At 30.4% G+C, this 21647-nt stretch overlaps 2 protein-coding genes across 2 annotated transcripts in view; both read right to left on the bottom strand.

The window, feature by feature from the left end:
- l(2)k05819 (transmembrane protein 94-like protein l(2)k05819) overlaps positions 1-21647 on the bottom strand; it is a 605947-nt gene that overhangs the window by 489403 nt on the left and 94897 nt on the right. The window lies entirely within an intron of this gene.
- The window catches only part of C15 (homeobox protein C15), a 50581-nt gene that overhangs the window by 10165 nt on the left and 18769 nt on the right, over positions 1-21647 (bottom strand). Inside the window, exon 2 of the mRNA XM_088192048.1 lies at positions 9122-9350. Within this exon, the coding sequence (XP_088048174.1) occupies positions 9122-9350 (229 nt within the window). The remainder of the gene's footprint in view (positions 1-9121; positions 9351-21647) is intronic.

Here is a 21647-nt window from a genome sequence, read left to right as displayed (position 1 = left end):
TACTAAATAGCTTATTTTTATCCCTTTACTTTTAATGACTCGGAGCACATAAAAAATGTATGCTATTATCGGTTTAATTAAGCGCTTAATTTATTGATAATGTATATCAGTCTTGACTTTGCAATGGCAGCAAGCCTTTTAAACATAAGTCCTGCAATACGTCTAGTAAATTTAAACCATGTCTAGATATGTATATGTATACATTTGATGCTCTTTTCTTATTGACTTGCAAGCAATTGTTAAGAGCTTAAGAGCTGGTTTTATTATGAAATTACACAAAAAATACACGTGATAGAATTACAGCGCAAAAATTAAGCAAAGAAAAATCACACGCAATAAATTTTACTCTGCGGTTGTTTAACCTTATTCAACATTTTCAATGTGCATATAAAATATTAAACGCGAAACTAAAATATGCATTTTTTTTCATAAATATATTGTATTGCTGATATATATTATAATAAAATGATTTTAAAGAATAATAAAAATATTTTTAATATTATAACAAACAATTGAACAATAAATATTAAAAATATATATAAGTAATTAATCGAATAAAAGAATTAATAATATTTTTTTAGTATAATATAAATTGTATTTTTTTATAAAAATCTCGGTCATAAAAACATAAAAATAGTGATTACCTCATACATGGATATATATTATTATCCACGTAGCGTTTAAGCGCCCCCTAAAGACGTGCCTTATTCCCTTTGTAGCCTACGCCTGACAGGCCTAATTGCGTCGGCTCGTAGAGGCGTAGCCCGTAGACCCAATTGAATTACAACTTTAATTGCTGCCGACGTCCGCCGCTAGGGGGAGTAATGAATCCCACAAACTTACAAACGTTCACTTGACCCGACAAAATGGCGGAATACCCACAGAGGGAAATCGAATTAATCTATTTACATTCATACCAGGGAACGGTCGAACAAGTTAATATACCCCGATTGCGAGTGTAATTATATTATTTGCTTTTTTAACTTATTTATAGGACTCCATCACGTGCCATATTGTGATATGTAACTTATATAGATACTGTGGATACTGTGGGAGATTGATTGTGGATTGAAGAGTGTTTCAGTTTCTAAAATACGAACGGAATGTAACACTTGTATTATTGAAATATATTATCCAAATTATCGAATGTGTTATAATAAGTAGTCCTAGGAAGAATGTCATTTTTTTACTTTAAGTTTTAAGTCAGTCGTGCTTTGGCCGTTGATACATGAGTACGTCTTTTGACATATCTGTATTAATGCACATTTTGAATCCATGTTTTGATATTAAAAAAAAATTGGACACAAAAATTTAAAATGGCAGAATTTTACTAAATGATACGAAAACAATTTGAAATTTTATGTTATATTAATTTATTAAAAAAATTGCAGCTACGGCAACTAAAAACATGTTTGAAGTGATAGGTGATTCATAAGATATCCATAACTGTTTAAGTTTTAAAAAATTTCTAACCGAAAATTAAAATATCAAGAATATTCCTGGATAAAGAGAGCTATAAAATTTCTTAAAACACTCTTAATAATTTTTTAAATTTTAACTATTTTTTATTTACTTATTCGGTTGTTTGTATTGAAAGCCCTAGTTTCAACTTACTTTTTACGAAAGATATTTTTGCAGGAAAAACTTCATCTTTTCTTGATGTATTTTAAAAACAATGTTAATCATAATAAACTAACTGCTCTCTGCTTTTAAACCCCTCGTATAAGCCATGGTTTAATCTGGCCACCAAACTAAAAAGTATACAGCCAAACACGTGTAACGCGTGTACCTACGTCATTTCAGACCACCTTAACCACAGCGTTCACCATAAATTTATCAGATTAGTCTGAGAGGGGGTGGGCTGTTCCGTGAACGTAACAAGGCACGTTTTGCGCTACAGGGTGTGTGCAAACGCTGCGCTCACCCCTTCGTCCCGTCTCACTTAAGTTAACGCACTTAACGTAACTTAATTTGCCAACCACACCGACTCACGCACACCATCAAACATTTATGTACTAGTGTAAGTGCTGTCCCACGCACCATCAAACAAATCGTGTTAACACGTATTACGCAATCACGTGAGCTTCTCAACATTTTTTTCATTAAAAAATATTGATCAAATATCATTGCTCGCAATCTACAGCTACATGAGCCTAATTTTGTTTTTAGACTCATGAAAAGCAGTGAGGTCCATTGTTGAAACTATGTTGAAAAATATAATATATAGAGTTGTAACTGCATTATCAATCCAAAGAGAAATTTATTAAGAACGTAGATAAATAATTACTCAATATTTTTTATAAATATACAATATCGAAAAGTGAAAGACTTTTAACAATACACATGCCGTGATTAAATCTTTACTTCAATGATATATTTGCAAATAATGATTTTTCATTGCTTTAAAAATATGAAATAAGTACTATTATTGAACTATGGTTTTTGTAGATATATTCTAATTTCAGAAAACTAAATACAAAAACGATCTGAAAAAATAAATGTATAAATAGTCAGAAAAGCATAAATTGTTTTTTTTTGCATTTTAAAAATCAGATAAGCAAAAATTGTAAAAAAAATATTTAAAGAAAACCATGGGGCTTATTTAGACGTGTATTCTCAGATAATAATACATTAATTTATACTTTAAAAATAAATTATTTGAACCTTATTTAGCATCGCAGCGAAAAAATTGTAGATATATTACTTACTAAATCTCATTAGAGTCGAGAAAGAAATAAAAGAAAAAATGCGACTAAAGCTTTTTGTTAAATAAAAATTTAACGTTTATTTAATCAATAAACTTTCTCTCTCCTCTTCTCTTATATGCAAATATTATACGTTTTTATAAGAGAACTTAAAAGTTCGGGACAAATAAATCTAAGATGAATAGCCTCGTGAGTTAAAAGTATTACATTAATTTATAATTGGAGATGTTCTTATATCAATTTGCTTTGTGATATCTCTATCATAATGTTTTCATGCTGATTTTTTGTACTTAATCTGATATTTTACTCTCTGTCTCTTGTGTAATATATAGAGGAATTCAACCATATCCTTTTACTTTTACTAGCTATTTATGAGGGTAACTACTAACCGTATGATGGATTATTTTGGTCCTTCTATCGCAACTCTGCCTTCCCATCTATCGAGTGATTTATTAATGATATATTCTCAATATTATGTTGAATAGATCCAGAGATAATAAAGACTGTCTGACTACCCTTATGATCTTAAAATATTAAGAATAGAAACAAATTATTTTATAACTATGATTCTCATTCAAACAAGTATGTTTTATAAATTATGTTTATGCATTTGTATATCATATTTAACGGGAAATTATTTTAAGAGATATGTGCATTTGAATAAATACTATGTTGCATAAAACAAATTATTTGTGCAGTAAATCTTCGGATTTTTCTTTGGAAAATGATTTGTTGTAGAGAGCTATTCATAAAGTATTCACTGTTCTAACCAATGCTCGCTTTCTACTGCTCACTCGCACCAAATCTATCCAACAGTAATTTACAAACAGTTCGCTTTATGTACAAAATATGTTATATATTTCTCAATTAAATTGTCCTCCATGTATAATACATATCGTTGCTGTTTTGAAGCATTCGAATCTTCAACGTCAGTCACCAGCAAAACAATGCCCTCGTCACCTGTCTAAAAAGGGATACCTGTTTATATTTGCACTTTTAGGATACAAACATAAAGGGTAGCTATGCTAGTATAGAATATGTTTATATATAGTACGTATATATACATAGATCTTAAAAATAAATTCACAGATGGTACTTTTATTTTTTAGAAAATAAAAATAATTTCTTTTTAAGAAAATTTGAATGACAATTTATTATGAATGCATAATATTTTTATTGTAAGCGTATAATGTTATACTTATACATAACTTCCCTAATATATAATGCACATCGATCGAAAAGGGTTGATGTCTATGAGGGTGGATTCTCCTACCCAGTGTATAGTGCATCAACCTTCGTTGTTGGACAGTTGGTGACGAGTCAAGTCGTGTTCAGATCGTCAGCCTTTGTCGAGCTTTATAAAATTTACAAGACGAACTGCATAGCACAGTAGCAGCGAGCCAGACAGAACGGCAAGAACAGTGGTAGTCCGAAATGAAAAGCGTTCTCACGACATCTGCCCACCGTCACGGATTCACGATTAAACTAATTGATACAAGTGTTCGTTTCAATTTTTTTACTATCATTCCGTCACTCTTTTCCATTTCCGAAACTGTTAACACTTCGATGAGCAACACTGAACGAATAAATTGATATAGGTATTTTTATTTATTTTTTATTTCGATAGTAAAAACGTATTTTCGACATTTTTTCAAGACAATTAACCACATGAAAACTTATGTCCAGATAGCATTTTTAAACTACAATTTTAGAAAGTGTATGGATATATATTTAATCTGATGTACTTGCAAGGTGGTGATGGCCAACTAAGAAGACGTATGATGAGAATGTGTATATATTTTTGGACACATTATATACCAATTTACGATTTATTGGGCCAATAGTGGATATAATCATCACATATGTTAAGATGATTTGTGTCCTCTCTTTTTATATTATTAATATATGTTTTTCTGGTTTTGATTATTGTAACTAATAAGGTTAATCTATTAGGTTACGACGGTCCTAATTTTTATTAATAAATACTCAAATTTAAAACCAAATTCGGTATTACCAATGTGCAGAACTAAACACGCCATATAAAATTATATTACCAATGGCATTTTAATGAAACAATTAACCACATTGAAATGCAGAAAACTTAAATTATATCACAAATCACATAATAGTATATGAATTGTCACTGTTTTACGTCTAAAAGAAACTATCAATAAACTAAATTGTAACACAATAGATAGTTACTTTAAAACCCTGTATAATAAAACGCAGTTAATAAAATTTAAATTTTAAAAACAATTCAATTGAAAACCTATTTATGATACAAAATATTTATAAAAAAAATAATTGCTAAAATACTAAGATTTGTTATTTTCAGAATTTAAGAAAAATAAAACACCGGAAATGTACAGTTTTCCTCATCATCGGCCAATCATTTTTTTTCTTTACCAAAAAGCGACGAAAATTTGCGACACAGACGACAATTCACAACAGGTAATTGGCTTTGATTGTTTCGTCGCAATTGTACGTAATTTTTACGACGCTTTTTATCATTTTGCAATTATTTTTGGCAACGTTTGTTTTTTCGATTCCTATAAAAAGCGCGTTTTCCATTCACCGATTATCGCTAATAACGAGCGTCGTTTTGTCACAATGACATTAAATCATCAAAAGTAAATTTAATCATTTTAGCGACCTCGCTGAATAATTAATTCGTCGAGCCAATTAAATTTTGAGGTTAGGGGGCGCTTATTATGAGCTGGCATTTGTGTTTGTCGCAGTTAATTTTTATAGCCATCCATTGCGCCACATGCCAAGAGTTGCACAATATTCATGACTCACATTCTAGTAATTCCATTGCGGTTTCTAGCGTTGGATTTAGCCCAAAGCGGCTTTAATGGCAATCACGACTGAACCAACACAGAGAGACTCGTATAAATATTCGAGATCGGAGAAATATTCATAAGGCGGATAAAAAATGTGTCATCTCGGTAGCTGCGGTGTAGGAGTGGTCCGACAATGATTTGTGAACATTATCGCAAAGCGAGATCCGTTTCCAGATACACAGCAGGCGTTGACAACCGTCGATACCGGTTCGTGTTGATCCGTAATTAAATTTATGAGCTTTTTAGTAACTGTGCTGGGTCATGGAACCCTTTGTCCAGTCAATATATTACACACCTGTACATCAATTTGTTCGAATTATAATAAAGTTAGATTAATTGACTAATTAGATGTTTAATTCGAGATTAGATATGTTATGGTAAATATATTTAAATATTGGTTACGAATTAACCGTAACAGTTAAGAATATTTTTCCATTTACGATATTTCGGTTGGGACGCTCCAGCCATAATCACGAACTTTCCGCAACTACCGCTTTAGTCTTTGACCTTGTCATATATACACGTTCTTGTGGTGATTGTACACTATCTGGGGACTCGTCATTTGTGTCCGTGCTAATGTGATTTAATTGTATGGCAAATCACATCACATGATATTGGATTTTTATCAGGCAATTTTTTTGCTTGAAAATTCTCATTATGAAATTAACCAAACTTAACAAGATAATGGCAAACTATTTGATTAAACGCTTTTGGCTGACTAATTGTTTTTGTTTTTCTTAACTATCAAATTAACAATGAATAAATCAAATTCCGGGACTGCATAAAAATAGAGCTTTAATATTTTGAAAGGACTGAGACCAGACGATGCTCTCGCATGCCTGTTCTTTCATATTGCCATTGAAAATATCATCCAGGACTCTAGGAAAATAATAATAATAACAATTGCAACCATTTTATGTCGACATCATCGTTTCAAATCAACTGTGGCTGAGTTTCAAGAGTTCCTGCTAAAACGTGCTGCAATATCAATGGGACTGCATGTGAATACAAAGAAAACAATGTATATGTCAGTGACAAAAACTGGTTTAAATCAGGACAGTATCTGCTCTGATGATGTCTACATTTGAGACATAAGTTTGTATATCTAAGATCCCTTATTTATGTGAAAAATTAATATTAGTATAATATTATTTTTTAATTTCTACCTACGAGTGTTTTATTGTTCTGCATAGTCACGTTTTAAGCACGAGTATATCCAGAAAAATAAAAACTCGTCCATAAGACCAGTTTCGGTATATGGGTGTGAGATGTGGTACAACACGGGTTGTACCAGGAGCCTGACGTCGTCAAGTATATTAAAATACAATGTCTCAGATAGTCTGAGACATCTACCGGACATCGAATTAACTTAAGAAATGAATAAATTTTATTACGAAGTATCTAAAACACCTATTAACTTAGCTTGAAATACGTTATATTGAAACATTATATGTTGTCAAGTGTTAATGGATACAATAGAATTGAAAGAAGTCATATAATGAAAATTTAATATGGTAACAACAGTAAAGCCTTGCGCGTACAGAAAACAGATTTACAACCGCTGACTCGTGCTCGTCGCTAAGTGAATTGTCAAGTTTTTTCATTAACACGATGATAGTCTAGATACTTATGGAAGTACCTTGCATTTATCTTCTTCATTAATATATGTCAACGACGATTCGAGAATTTATTAATATTGCCTTTCATTGTTTACGAAAGTTGTTGCATTTAACACAAACACGCTAAAAACAACTCGGATTATAAACTCGATTAACTCGATTCGTGAATTCTGTTTTGAAACATATTTCTGTCACGCATGAAAGCTACGAATTCACGGAATCAATTTTGGATTTCGTAAATAAGCATGCAATATATCTGATGTGCAAGTATAAATTAAGAATTAGTAGTTACCAACCCTGTCAGTTGAGGCGGCGAAAGTTATCGTCTGTTCAACACATTCGACTTTATGCCGGTGAACACATTGTTTGGCTTCTTGTCCGCAAAATGCTCCATTTAATATTTAAAGAAGCGAAACAGGCTAGCTGTGTACCTTATTTAAAATGAATCACCCCTATTGGGGGAAATTGCGACCCTGTCGTCTTGTTTGCCCGACTGCCGATGCAAACGGCGCGTTTAGAAGTCCCATGCTGGGGCTTTGTTTTATATCGTTGATCCTGGTGCAGATGAACGACGATAAATATGCCACTTTTTATTTATTGATAAAAAGTTATACTGATGAAAAATCATTAAACAAAATAATTATGTGTCAATAAAACAGTATCTGAAAGTCATATAATATTTGAACCCAGCATTTATTATGTTTTCTTTATTATTATATTTTCGACTAGCAGTGATCCTTCGTGCTAGTTGTAAATATAATTAAAACTAGCAAACAGTCGATGATTAGGCAAATCATTTATAAAAAAAAAACATTTTTTATTTACTGATACGCAATTTAAAATCACATAACATCCACGTCGCGCAGTGTGGCCAACCGTCAAAACATTCGCGTCGCTCGCAGTGTGGCCACTCACACGCGGGCACGCGAAGAATCCCCTTTCGTTATCGGCAGCGTGTAGGAGCGAAGCTTTTAATGGACAATCTGTGTCCGTCTACGTCTGGTCCGCGCAGACAGATAGCAGACAGTGGCGCCAACCGAGCCGTGTGTCAACACTGGAGAGAGTCCGAGTTTATCGGTCCGGCGGCGTGTTTTCATTATTGCCACTCGTGTAAAGGCTCGGCGATCGAACGCGACACGAGCTTTGTTTTATTTTCGAACTCTGCTGTTCAAAAAACGGCACTTTAAGACCAAAGACGCGCGATCCAACAATAATCTTATTTTGACATAAACGCGCATGCGCGAAAGCAATTTGAAATTGAAGCTAATAATAATACGCTCGGTCGTAAATAATTTAATTATGCAAGTGATAAATAATTCATAAATTTTATTGCGCGATGTTATTAGCGATAAATGTATAATATACAATATGCGATAATAAAGCGCCATTATTAATTTACGATGTTTAAAAACTACATATTAATTTTATTACGTTTTTTCTTAAGCAGCGGTACTTAAACCTTAATATGTATCAAAGTATATTTAAATATTAGATGAAATAATTAAGAATTCTAACTTTTAATATTTTTTCTAGCTTAATTTTTCTAAATTATATTTCTAATTTAATTAATTATAAAAAATATTCATAGATTAAACTTAATTTACGCGGTTTGAGACATTTTGCCCTTAACAGGTTATGTGTTGTCCTATAACAATTTTTTGAACCGAAATTCTCTGGTGGCTTACGGTATATAATAGGTGGCATTCACAACGGTCACTTAAAGACCACACACTTAAGTATATTTTTTTACCTCTTTACTTTTTTTGAAAATGTATTTCAATATAAATTCACTGAAAGTCAGTGAAAATATATTTTGACCGTAAATACACAATCACTGTAACACTTACTAGTAATAAAACAGTGCTTTATACTTATTATTTACTTTCTAATACTATATTATTTGTGTATTGAAATATAGTACATATATTCCAAATAATAATAAAAAAATATTTACCTCCATTTTGTCCGCCTGTTTTGAAACCATGTCTTCACTTGCGCGTCTGTCATTTTCAGTGCTTTGGCAAGAGCCGCTCTTTCAGCTGAAGCTAAATATTTTTGCTTATGAAACCTCTTTTCTAATTCTGCTATTTGTAACCTAGTAAATGAAGTCCTCGGTTTCTTGCGTTTAGGTGGCGTTCGATTCTGGTAAGGGTGTCCGATGCGTCTCGTCATTGGAAAAGAAGCTGAAAAAATAGAAATAAAATAAATATAGTGAAAAACTAGTAATGATAATACAATATTTTTGATGATTGAGAAATTAAGGTATGTGTTTTATAATATTCACATAAGATACGCAAATTTATAAGTATTATAATTATACATTTCGCAATGAAACAATATTGATACTGTCAACACTTTGTGGTTAAAAAACAGTCACTCTATAATAATAAGTAATTTGTGTATGTGTGTTGATGCTACCATTTTACAACCAGGCAATTATGTTTTATACAGGTCGTTTTACGAGTTCTCTTCGTACCGAGCTCGATTACCATAATTTACGATTGCGAGACGCGTTTTCACGAGGAAAAACGACGAAAATGCGTTGATTAACGCCGTCAGAAGGCATATCGGGCAAATTAAAGACGAAACAAGGTGTTGCGTAACGACTATCGAAAATAATGAGTATAAAGTTGCTTGGGCAAATGCAGCTGGATGCATAAACAAACCGCAAAGATTTAGATTGCCATATACTATGACAACGGACTGAAAAACTGGCATATACTATATAGAATCATGTATTTTTAATTGCCTATTGTATATTTTTATTACTTAAATAATAAAGTTTCAGTGGAGTATCGTTAGAATCAAGCCATAAAAATAGTAAACCATTATATGAAGCCGCCATTAGTAGTATAATAAAATGTTTTATAAATTTTAAAAACATTGTCTTTATCAAGCAAAGTGTATACATATGTAACGTATTTGTCATATGTAGTTATTTTATTGTCAATACTTATCTTCTTAGAACTTTTTTATCATATGTACATATGTGATATTCTCTAAGAACTAAATTAGCTCATACCAAATAAATATATGAACGACCTAGTATATTTTAACTAATCATCAATATGTTCATCCCTGAGATTAAGAAAAGTTAGGAAAACCTTATCTGTGATGATCGATCGAGATTAAAATTATATAATAATCCCTAACTTTGACCTTCTAGATCCGATAGAAATTTAAGTACACTAGAATTTATGTGGAATTTGAACCCTGGTCTTTCAAGTATTAGTCATTGACTTATATATTATATATCTTTAGACTAAAAGATAATAAGGTCTTATTACACAGTAAATTTGTAATTTGTTTTTAACATTAAGTTTGCTAATACGTTAAATAAAAAGATTAAGTTCATTTTAAAAGTTTTTGTTGAACCCAATATGTTTCTATGTATAATTAAAATAAATGTTCTTTTTTATATTTTTGCTGAGTTACTCAAGTGGCAGCTGTCAGTAGCTATATGAGTTATTCGTATTTATATGGGATATAACGAAATTTTATTACATCAACATGAAGTTTTTATTCAATAGATCTTAAAAATATCTTGGCTAATTTTATCAGCCAGTATGATCTGCTATCTTGTTTTAAAATGGTGGTTATTCAAAAATTTAAGAAATCATCACTTCTAATTTATTTAAAGGCATAAAAATTGTTTAAAAATAATATTTTTTGAGAATACGATAACTGTCGTAGTTTTATTTGTATCGAATTGCAACTTTTTTAAATTCGATCTTGTGAATATCGTAACTTAGATCGGTTTTTCAAAATAGTGACTTATCATGGAATTTAAAAAAATTGTTACTTCCTAAAAGAAAAGATCTTACAGCAACAAGCAGCTAGGGCAAAAGCAATTTATAATTAAAAATTGAACTAAATTTTATATAAAAAAAACTTTTAATTTAAAAATTACACTAACTAAATAATTATATTTTTCAATTCTCTCTTGATTTCAAATAAGTTAAAGTTAAAAATAAAAAAATTAAATTTTGGCTTTGATTTAATTTCATTATAAACTTTTTGTAAAGTACAACACCTATTAAAATATAAAGTTTCTTTCAAAAATTTTCCCTCGTTTCAAAATTAAACAATATAGTTACCTTGTAAATACACAATTTTATTTTATAATAATATGAATAAATATTTATTTATTAAAAGGGATTATAATATTTATTAAATAACATTTATTTATATATGTATAAATAAATATTAACATTATGTCGCGTTGGAATTTTGTCGGGGAGCGTTATGTCGCGTTAACGTTCAGTGGTTAACGTTTTGTCTGTTGGCGATTTTTCGTGTAACCGAAATAAATATAATACATTCAATACGTTCTTGAAATAATTTCGGATACACAGATAAAACCGTTCCTTTAATTATACGAAAAGCAATAGAAAATAATATATGATATTCATTAAATACAATAAAAGATCTAAATCATTGTGTATAAAATTAAAATATATATCCTAATTTCCCATCATTAAAAACAAATTTATTGCCTACAACTACCATTTAAACCCAATGAATTACCATCAATCTATTTCGAACAGACAATAACCGACAAACACAACATCATCGTTCATTACAAACGAAAAGTTAAACGAAGCACGCGATTGTTTTCCGATTCGTTTAATTCCGCCGTCGGCCATTTTGCGCGCCGCCACCTCCATTTTGTATTCCACCCCCGCCCTCTACCCCCCGCGCCGCGATAAAGATCAGAGATTTGATTCATTTTTTCGGTCGGCATTACTTTCATTACCAGACGGAAGCCATTACCGTCTGCGCTTGCGCATTAAACACAATACAATCGGCCGATATTAAAAACTCAATTACGATTAGGCACGGCTTTAATTTCCTCCTTGGCCGTAAGACGATGAAAAAAGCGACCATTAACTATTACGGCTTATTACATGGCTGCGCTTTTTTTGTTTTTATTATTATTGTTATTACGCATTATGGTTCTCAAGTGCTCGTCGTGCGAACGATTCTATTGTTGTGCGCATACGATTTAATTAACGCAACCGCGATTCGTATCGCGGCTACAGGGTGCTCACAAATATATGTAATTTGACTTTTTCTATTTTAATGACATCATCTCCGATCTGCGGCGATTTATCGTGAGTGTGATGATGCACCGATTTAATGACGAATCGTTCGTTGTATCATAACACGTTTTGACATTTACCGTATAATTTTATTACATATTAATGGTTGTGTGTCTTTAGAAACTGTAGATGAGCCTTTTATATATTTAAATAGATTTCTATAGATACACTAAATACATTTTTTTTATTAATGATATTGATCCTTCATATTCAATAAAAAAAATCTAGTAATTGTTCGACTCTTCGCCGAAAAAATCGTCGCCATTTTAGCATACTTGCTCACATTGAATGAATGGTTCCATGATAAAACAGAACTTGAAAAACATAACATTTTATAATAGAACGCGTCGAATCAGAACTGTGACAAAACAAATCAGCGCAAAAAAGAATAAAATTTGTAACTAAATGAACAAATATTATTTTAGAATAAACTTGCCCTCCGATTACAGGAAAGTAAGAAAATAAATAATCAGTATTTAAATAAAATGATTAGTGATTAAAAAACAAAGTGATTAGAATTTAATATAAAATGTTCGGCATTTAATTACAATAAACGGTTGGTTTTTAACAATTGACAGTTGCGAAATATCCATTTGCTGCTCAAACCCAAACCTAACCTAAACGACATGTTTGTTTAGAACCTTTCGGCCTTAACAGTTAACGTGTCGCCCTACAACTATTTTTTAATACCAAATTTGATAGTGGATTATATGATTTAACAATATCTGAACACATGGCAACTGATCAATGAATAATGATAATTTATTATGTCTACTCATAAGTTCAACTATTTGTAATAGTTTTTCAATCATATGATATTCATAATATAATGGTTATATGATCCAAGATGATTTTTTGCGTTTTTTATTATTTATATGCTTGGAAGATAAACGAATTTTATTTAAATAAATATGACAATCTTTAAAAATTAATTAGTTATATTAGTGAAACACATAAATGTTCTTCAAGTAAAATAAACATAGTGTTTTAATAAATTAACGACGAGTTATATTTAGCGTTTTAACTTTGATGATACAAATTAAAGTTATACACTAGTTATATTTTTTAACGAAAGGAAGTTATCGAGAAAATATTGCAAATAATTTTTCTCATATCATAAATATAGAATATTCTTTGTATTTTTTTGTGTTTTAAAATTTGTACTTCTTTAATGTTTCTCTTTTTTCCAATTGCTAGTTTTTTTCATGTTCTATATTTCTATGAAAGTAAAATAGTTTTAGTTTTATGAAATAGATTTTTTTAAATACACTACGCTACAAAATTTAGTATTAAAAAGCAGTTATTTAAACAAAATAAACATATCTCGTTGTGTGATTATACGTTTATGAGAATCTCTAATATAAACTTAAAATTTCATTATGTGTTTCACTTTTTTAAACAGTTAAAACATGCGACACTCAACTCAATGCAAAATAGCTTATGTAAATGCAAAACGAGTTTGACTTTTTTACTCATAATAATTTAACCATAAAATAAAACCTCATTTTAATTAATTATTTAAAATATTGTGATTATGTATTGTAATAAAACTAATGTTTGAATTTAAATTAGATTAAATTTAAAGGCATTAAATACTAACATATATATTTTAAACTGAATTTATGGCACTTAATTTCATGCACTCTACATATATAATTATTTGATAACTGTCATTTTTTAAGAATTAGTTTAAGAATAGTTTAAGAATTAACATTTTTTAACCTTTCATATTTATATATTAATAAAAATAAATAATAAATAATATTATTATATAATACAATATATAAAAAGTTATTGATCTAATATAAATAAACATCGATATTGAGGAGGTCATGCACGCGTCTATTTAACCCTTATCACTCCCGCATCTCAATCGCTTTCTTATTCCGATCGAGTATACGGTATACTATTTCCCAACCGGACCGTTTACATAAATAATACCCAGTCGCTATACCCACGTAGGTATATAATGAGAGTATAATTTGAATCACGTGAACAGGTCGTTAGGGCGGCGACCGACCAATGGCGGCTCGCCGTTTAATACGTTTCGTTCTCGGGCAAACGTTATTATTCGACAACCACACTTTTGTTTGTCGGATATCATTATTGCCATACATGGGCCGACACCTACCACCTCCCCCTCCCCCGCCCGTAATTATACACACAAACGATTGTAAAACCTTATGACAGACACACATACACAGGTTGTTATTACAATCACGTACTTCTCGCGTACACGCTCTTCATGATTTTGACGTAATTGCGCACTTATATCACGTAATTGCGTTTTTATTATTACGAGAGATTAAACATAAGCGATTTTTTAAATCAAATGTTGAAATTGTGAATGCTCCGCCGCCATTTTGTTTAATCGTCCTGACCTTTAGATTAAGTAATGCTGGAAGTAATTGTATTTTAATATTATTTATTTTTATTTAAGTGAGTTTGAGAATCTCAGTTTCAATCGTTAAAGCTCGCTTTTTTAATTTAAATACACACTACATAGCACGCGCTTGTTAAATGCATTGTTTAACATATTTTCGCAAGTATTTTATTCAGTCATTAAAAGTATTAACTTAATTCATTAAAATCCAAATAAAAATATTGTTTTGAAACTTTGTATACTTAAGTATGTCTGAAAAATAGTTTTAAGCACATAAGCAAAATTTACGATAAGGCGTCGAAAATGCTCGGTTTTGTTAGGCGGAGCGCGTGTCACTTTCTGTGCAATACGTTAGTTCGTAGCGTCAGCATTGTTCATTAATTATAAATCCAGCGAAGCAAAATACTCTTGTTATTGAAGAGGATTCAGAGAATATTTTTTAAATATCTCTACAAAGTGTAGTCAATGAAGCTTTTTTTTAAATGACTAAGGTGTGGTGTCGACAACCTTTTGATGGTCGGCGATTATCAGATGCATGCTGTAGTGACCTAGAGAGTCGCGATTGCGTCCTCGGGTACTTCTCGGGCACCACGCCCGCGTCCTGCAGTTGCATTAGGCTCGGGACTTTCAGCCCATGGGCAACTGAGATCTAACCCAGCCTGGCGTTCGCTCCGGAGTACTGCGCACTCCGGCTCTAGGCCAGACCTCCTTCCTTGGTCGTCACGATTGACGACCGTGGACGGGTCTACCGTCGCGAAATGCTGTTGATGGTCTCCGGCATCACTAACCGTTGGAGACGGATAGCGATTGCGTCCTATATTCTTTAAAATTGTGGCCAGAACGCTCAAGAATTTCTATTCCGACATTCGTTACCAAGCGTTCCCATTGCGACGGCGCCGACACGATTTTATTGCTTTTGACGTGAAATTTTCACTTCTGAGAAGTGATAATTGTTTTTGCGTCCTCCTGTTGACCAAAATTCGGTTTGAATATTCTTAGACCAAAAGTCTCATATCAGAAGTCCGTATTCATAGCAGTAAGGATAACTATCATATTTTTAACATATAGTATAATAGCCAAGAGCAGACAAGATCTTGACTTTGTCTGTCTGTACTTCTTCTGTTTATTTTCCGCTGAGAAATGAGTTGGCATGGTTTGTATTTTAGCCTAATGAAAGTTCTAAAACTATAATTACTTTTAAAACTTACGTTAGATTTGGGTTTTAACATCAAATGCACGTTTCGCAACTGTTAAATTGAGTTTCATAGACGTTTTAGAGTAGCATATCAGCTAAATTATATTTTTGCTAGTAGAAATATATATCTACTGGTGAAAATGTATTCGGGGTTCACTATGGAAAATTTCTCATTTTTATATCGCATGTAAATAAATAATGAAAAGTATGTAAATGTATACCTATATTTCTACGTATGAAAAAGTTGAATATAATTTTACAAGCATCTGCCAGATAAATTATATTTTTACTGAAAAAAATATATCTGACGGGGAAAATGTATTCCGATATGATCACTGAAATGACCAATTCGAGACAGTTTTTTAGATTTTCTTGAAGGATAACCGGAGAGTTTCTGGTTTAGTATCATGGCCGGCATCGGCTTTTTACAGGGTGGGGGGTAAAAATTGACCAGTCAGTGGTTATTTTTTTTTTGAAATATTTTAATTTCATAAAGATTTATAGTATTTCATTAAGTGACATGAATTTTCTGGCGAAATTCAAGAGGGGACAAATGCCCCCGTGTTTGAATCATAATATGTATTTTTTGAATGTATCAATATAAAAATATACATACAATTACACACATTACAACATAAATTAATAATGAATTCAAATTTTAGTTTAATTATTTTTTTGATCATTTGAATGAGCCGTCGCCGGAAACGAAACGTCGGAAGTCAATATTTTTAAAAACTGAAATTCGCTTTTATTTCTTTTCTCTATGTACGTAATCGAAAACATATTATCCTACGACACTCCATAGAACCACATGCTAACATGAGAATGTGAAGAGCTCTTCCGACGGAAGCGGAAGTGGCTAGAACAATCATACATAAGATGCACTAAGAATTTATATATTTAAAGAAAGCATTTACAACTTTTATAGTTATAAATAATGCTTTAAAATAAAATTCGTAAAGGATTCCATATATTAATAGATAGATATAAATATCAATAATTACTCAAACTAACAGAATAATTGTGAAAAAAATGTGCTTAGTCTTTATTTATTTTTTATTAGAAAATAATAAAATTAACATAGCTTGCTAAATTTTTATAATAAAAATATGTTTGTTATTTCCTATGTAAAATAATTTGATAATAAAACAATTGAATAACAAATAAAATCATATTTTGTATATATATTTTTTTATTCATAACCACTTAACAAAAACTTTCTTATAATCGCTGCATCCAAACGCGCCCCTAAACCCCAAACAACTACCGTTCTCGATTCGAAGCGGTAACCGCTTATTACTAGACATAACCCCCTCAGTTTATGAGTAACGACTGCTCTATTAGCGAAACGAGCCAGAACAATTTCAACCCCTTCGGCCCCCGAGGGGCTTAATCATCAACCGCCTCTCGCACGTTTGTTCCCGAAAATTAAACTTCCGCGCGTTTATTTTTAACACGCGCGCGTATTTTTGGCGCGTTCTGATTGCGGCCGTTACTCATTTTCCGAAGGCTTTTCCGGACGTAGTGCGAGGCGAGGGAGAGGGGGAAAGCGTAACATCCCTCGGTCGGCCGTGCAGCCTCCCGAGATGAATCTTCAATGAAGTTATCTGCCCGTCCTATCGCATTATTAGGTTTGCGAGAGAAGAAAGACACGGGTGGAGAGAGTGCTGTAATTTAACACTGTTTCAATTTACACCGACTGTGAGGCTGCTTCTCGAAGCAAAGCGGTTCTCAAACTTTGTCTGCGTTCGATTGCAGAAAAATTAATCACAATAAAAACATAAGAATAAAAATAGGTTAAAAAGCATTTAAAAAGCAGACTAAAAATAGGTTATAAATGATTCTTCCTTCTTCATCTATATATGTTTAAAAGTTAAACATAATTTTTACGATATATAAAGAAGCAAAAACTTTTGAACAGTGAGTTATGGAGTTTTAAAATGTGTGCAGCTTATTTTTTGCTAATGGTAAACATAACTATTTTTAGCTAGAAACTTTATTTCCATCATGAGCTTTAGAGTTTTGAATATATAATAGTACCTAATATGTTCTAAAGTGAACACTAAGAACAGTGTAGATTGTTCTACACTGTTCTAAAACACTCTTTTAATAAAATGTTAGAAAAATGTTTCTAAAACTGATTGACTGTATGAATTAAAAATTGATTGGATTATTTGATTTAAATATATGCTCTCATTTTAATTGGCTTTTGGCAATTATAAACTATGAAATAAGACTTAGAAGTATCTGTACGTTTTTAGTACAAATAATTTCAGCTAAGCTTTCAATACAGGTTTTATTAAATTATTAACAGTAAACTGATTTGCTTTCTTTATAAATTAAATTTGTTAATACATAACTTGCCTTTAGTAGTGAATGAGAAGTAATTTTTCCGACTAGTTTTCCAGATTTTTAATTTTTTGTATTTAGCACATTTTTTTCAAAATATTTAAGTTTGCAATCAATTAAACCTAATTTTATTTAAAATTAAGTTTTATTGCATAAAATACAAAAAACTTTATTTGTTCAAGTAAAAATTGTCGTCAGTCTTTTTTATGAAACGTTCTTTTTTCGTATATTTTTGCTCTTTATTTTACAACTTTTATTAAGATATGCATTCTATAATATCACAGGTTAGTCACTCCTACTATAGGATGATATACAAAGGATAAAAACTGGTTTAATTAATTTATTCATCGAAATCTCCTGTTATTTTCACTAACAAAATTATCATTAGGACATTCAAAAACACCTTATTTTTTAAACTTTACAAATAAAATGGTACATATATCATGTATTTATAAGATATATTAAATTTTTATAGCATATATACTAAAATAAAAATTAACCATCAATTTATTAATCTACTTTAATAGCATACATGGCAATGAAAAAATATTTTTTACTATCCGTATAGTGATAGTTCCTTGAAATAGCTATAATAATATTGTTTAATTATTGTTTTAAATCGATCATTTAAATGATTTCGTCAGAGTTTAAGTATAAAATATTAAGATACAACACATACGTTCCCAAAATTAATTATGACGTGCACATTTTTGCTTCAGAGATTGAATTTGCCGGTCGCTTTTGCGCCCTCGTGTTTGCAGCGCGAGACGGAGAAAATGGAAAAGATCGAGTAGGTATGAGAGAACAAAAACATTTGTATTAATGCTGGGGTAGGAGCCCACCTACACCCCGTAATAAGATTAACTTCAAAATGATTCATGACCGTACTTTTGCACGGAGCTTTGTTTTCCTTGCCGGGCGAGTGAGAGAAGGAGAGAGTAATCGCGTTTTCTGCATCAATTCGTGCAATTTCGAATTTATTATTCATCGTTTACAAGTGTGAATAATTAAAAATGTAGATAAAAATTGTGCATGTACCATTACAATCATTTATTTAATACTATGTGTGCAATAAGTTTATAAAGACAGGTGTCACGAAAAAGAAACCGATGTTTTAATCTCGTAAACAGTTTCAAAAATATAAAAAAAATGTACAAGTTACATTCAGATAGCTTTCACTGATATATTTATAATGTCACTATTATGATAGACACGGTAGCTGTGAAAAATATAATGAAGAAAATAAACTTTAATAAATATATTAATTTACAGCTAGAAAATTATTTATGAGCATTTTTGTAATTAATGAATCTTTATTTCTTTAAATAATATCAACAAAATCCTTCTTTAATGATTTATCTAATAAACTTATTATATTATTTTTTATTTTTATTTTAATTGATTTAATTTATTATTGGCTGAAATAAGGGTAGTATTAATAATCGAAAAGATAAACCAACAAAACAATGTCTCGAAGAGTCCGAAACAGATTTTATGCTTGTAAATAAATAATGTGTAAATTTTCATCCGACCCCATTCGCGTCTGTTCATCCTCCTTCCGAATAAAAACTTTATAAACTGCCCTGTCTTTTCGAATTAGATAAATCGATGTATATTTTAACCAAGAGAGGGTCTGAACCCGAGCAACTCGGCCAGAAATCACTTATGGATATTTTACGTTCGCTCGTTTCTGCGAAACGTTTTCATATATTTCAAAACGCTCATATTTATGAAAAGGTGGTGCGAGAGCTTCCAAAACTATTTCCGATATTATTGCAACTTAAAAATATAACTTACGGTTAAATAGTAGAAAGAAAACTTCGCGCAAATAATATCTTTAGCTTATTGAATTTTCTCAACACCTGCGCTATGAAAACGTTACTACAATGCCACAATAAACCGAGTTTAAAATGTTCAACAACAATGTTACACAAAACTTTTTAGTAACTTATATTTTATTTATTAAAAAATAAATAAACAATGGTAACAATCGTCGTGGGGCGTTTACACAAAGCTGATACAAGAATTGTTTTTATTGTCGGCAGTTAATTTTTAAATGCCAATCTGCACCGCACATCCCCAAGGCAGTCTCATTTCACCCCTCAGGTATCCATATAAATAATTCCCCCTGTTGGTGGGGCGGAGCTCCTGCTTAGGGGTTTAGGGGTGAAACATTTGTTTATATGAACCACTTACGCCAGCTAGAAAAATCTAATAAACAAGCCAGACGCGTATGAAAAGCGCGGACAGTGAACAAATCTCTTTATTTTCGTTTATTGTTATTTATTAAATATAAAGAAATATATATCTAAATGTATAATACACTTACATTGTTTGTTTTACATGTTGATATTTTATATAAATTTACTATTATTGTTCAAAACATTTTATATATTTTTTAAATACTGTTATAAAATATTCAACAATTTTATACCAGTATTTTTGCAAATGATAAAATTAAATAAATAAATTTACGCAGCATCCCAAATTTAAATATTCTGCTAATAAACTGCTGTTCTATTTAAGATAAATTATATTTTTTTATTTTAAATTATTAAATTACCATTATGTTTCATTATACATTATATTTATGGAGTAATATTTATAAACACTATTCTTAACTACGTATAAATTAAGTCTATCTATTCTTAGATATTAAATTGCATAAGTTTTTAATAACTAAATTATTTATATACGAATTAATATTCTAAGAAATCTAAAAAGTGGTGGCATAACTTTTTATAGTATGGATCGTTTTAATTCGTCTATGAAAGAAATATAAGCAGCAATTCAGCTTTATTTATTAATTTTAAATAATCTTAAAATGATTATCTAATAACTTAACGTTACAGATTTTTTTCCTTTCATTTTAATTTATTCTACGTAAAAGCAATGTATATATATATATTTGTTTTCCAAAATATATATATTTTTAAAAAATATTTCTAACTGCTTTTAAAGCATTTAATAAATCATTAATTTAATGCCATATTTGTTTCTAAGTTTATTGAAAGATTGCATATAAATGTTATTTCTAAAAAAATAATATTGTCTTTGATTATAAATGATGTTTTGTATCATAAATTAAGGAGATAACATACTGTTTTAATATTAATTTTTTTTTCTTCTATTTTTTTTATTTTTGCACTTTAATTTTATTTAGTCTATAATACAAATTAGTTTCCGTAAACGATGCATTTAGAAAATTATATTATTATTAAATAAAGATTTAGATTTTTTATATAAATTTATTAGTGCAATAAATATTGTCTTTAGATAATAAGAAATATGGAAATAGGAATATTTTACAATTTAATTTTAGTCTTTTACATATAATATTCAGCTTACATACTAATCAAATACCTTTATTTAAAAATAATGATAAAACATAACAAACTATAGTCTAGTTTTAAACAGAATTTTAAGAGGTGACTTATTTGCAATTCCGTTA

Source organism: Plectrocnemia conspersa, unplaced genomic scaffold (genome assembly GCF_051122295.1).
Source record: "Plectrocnemia conspersa isolate PC_06_02 unplaced genomic scaffold, ASM5112229v1 ptg000009l, whole genome shotgun sequence".
Lineage (NCBI taxonomy): Eukaryota > Metazoa > Arthropoda > Insecta > Trichoptera > Polycentropodidae > Plectrocnemia > Plectrocnemia conspersa.
Note: the sequence above shows the minus strand (reverse complement) of the source record. Positions and strands in the feature narration are given on the sequence as shown.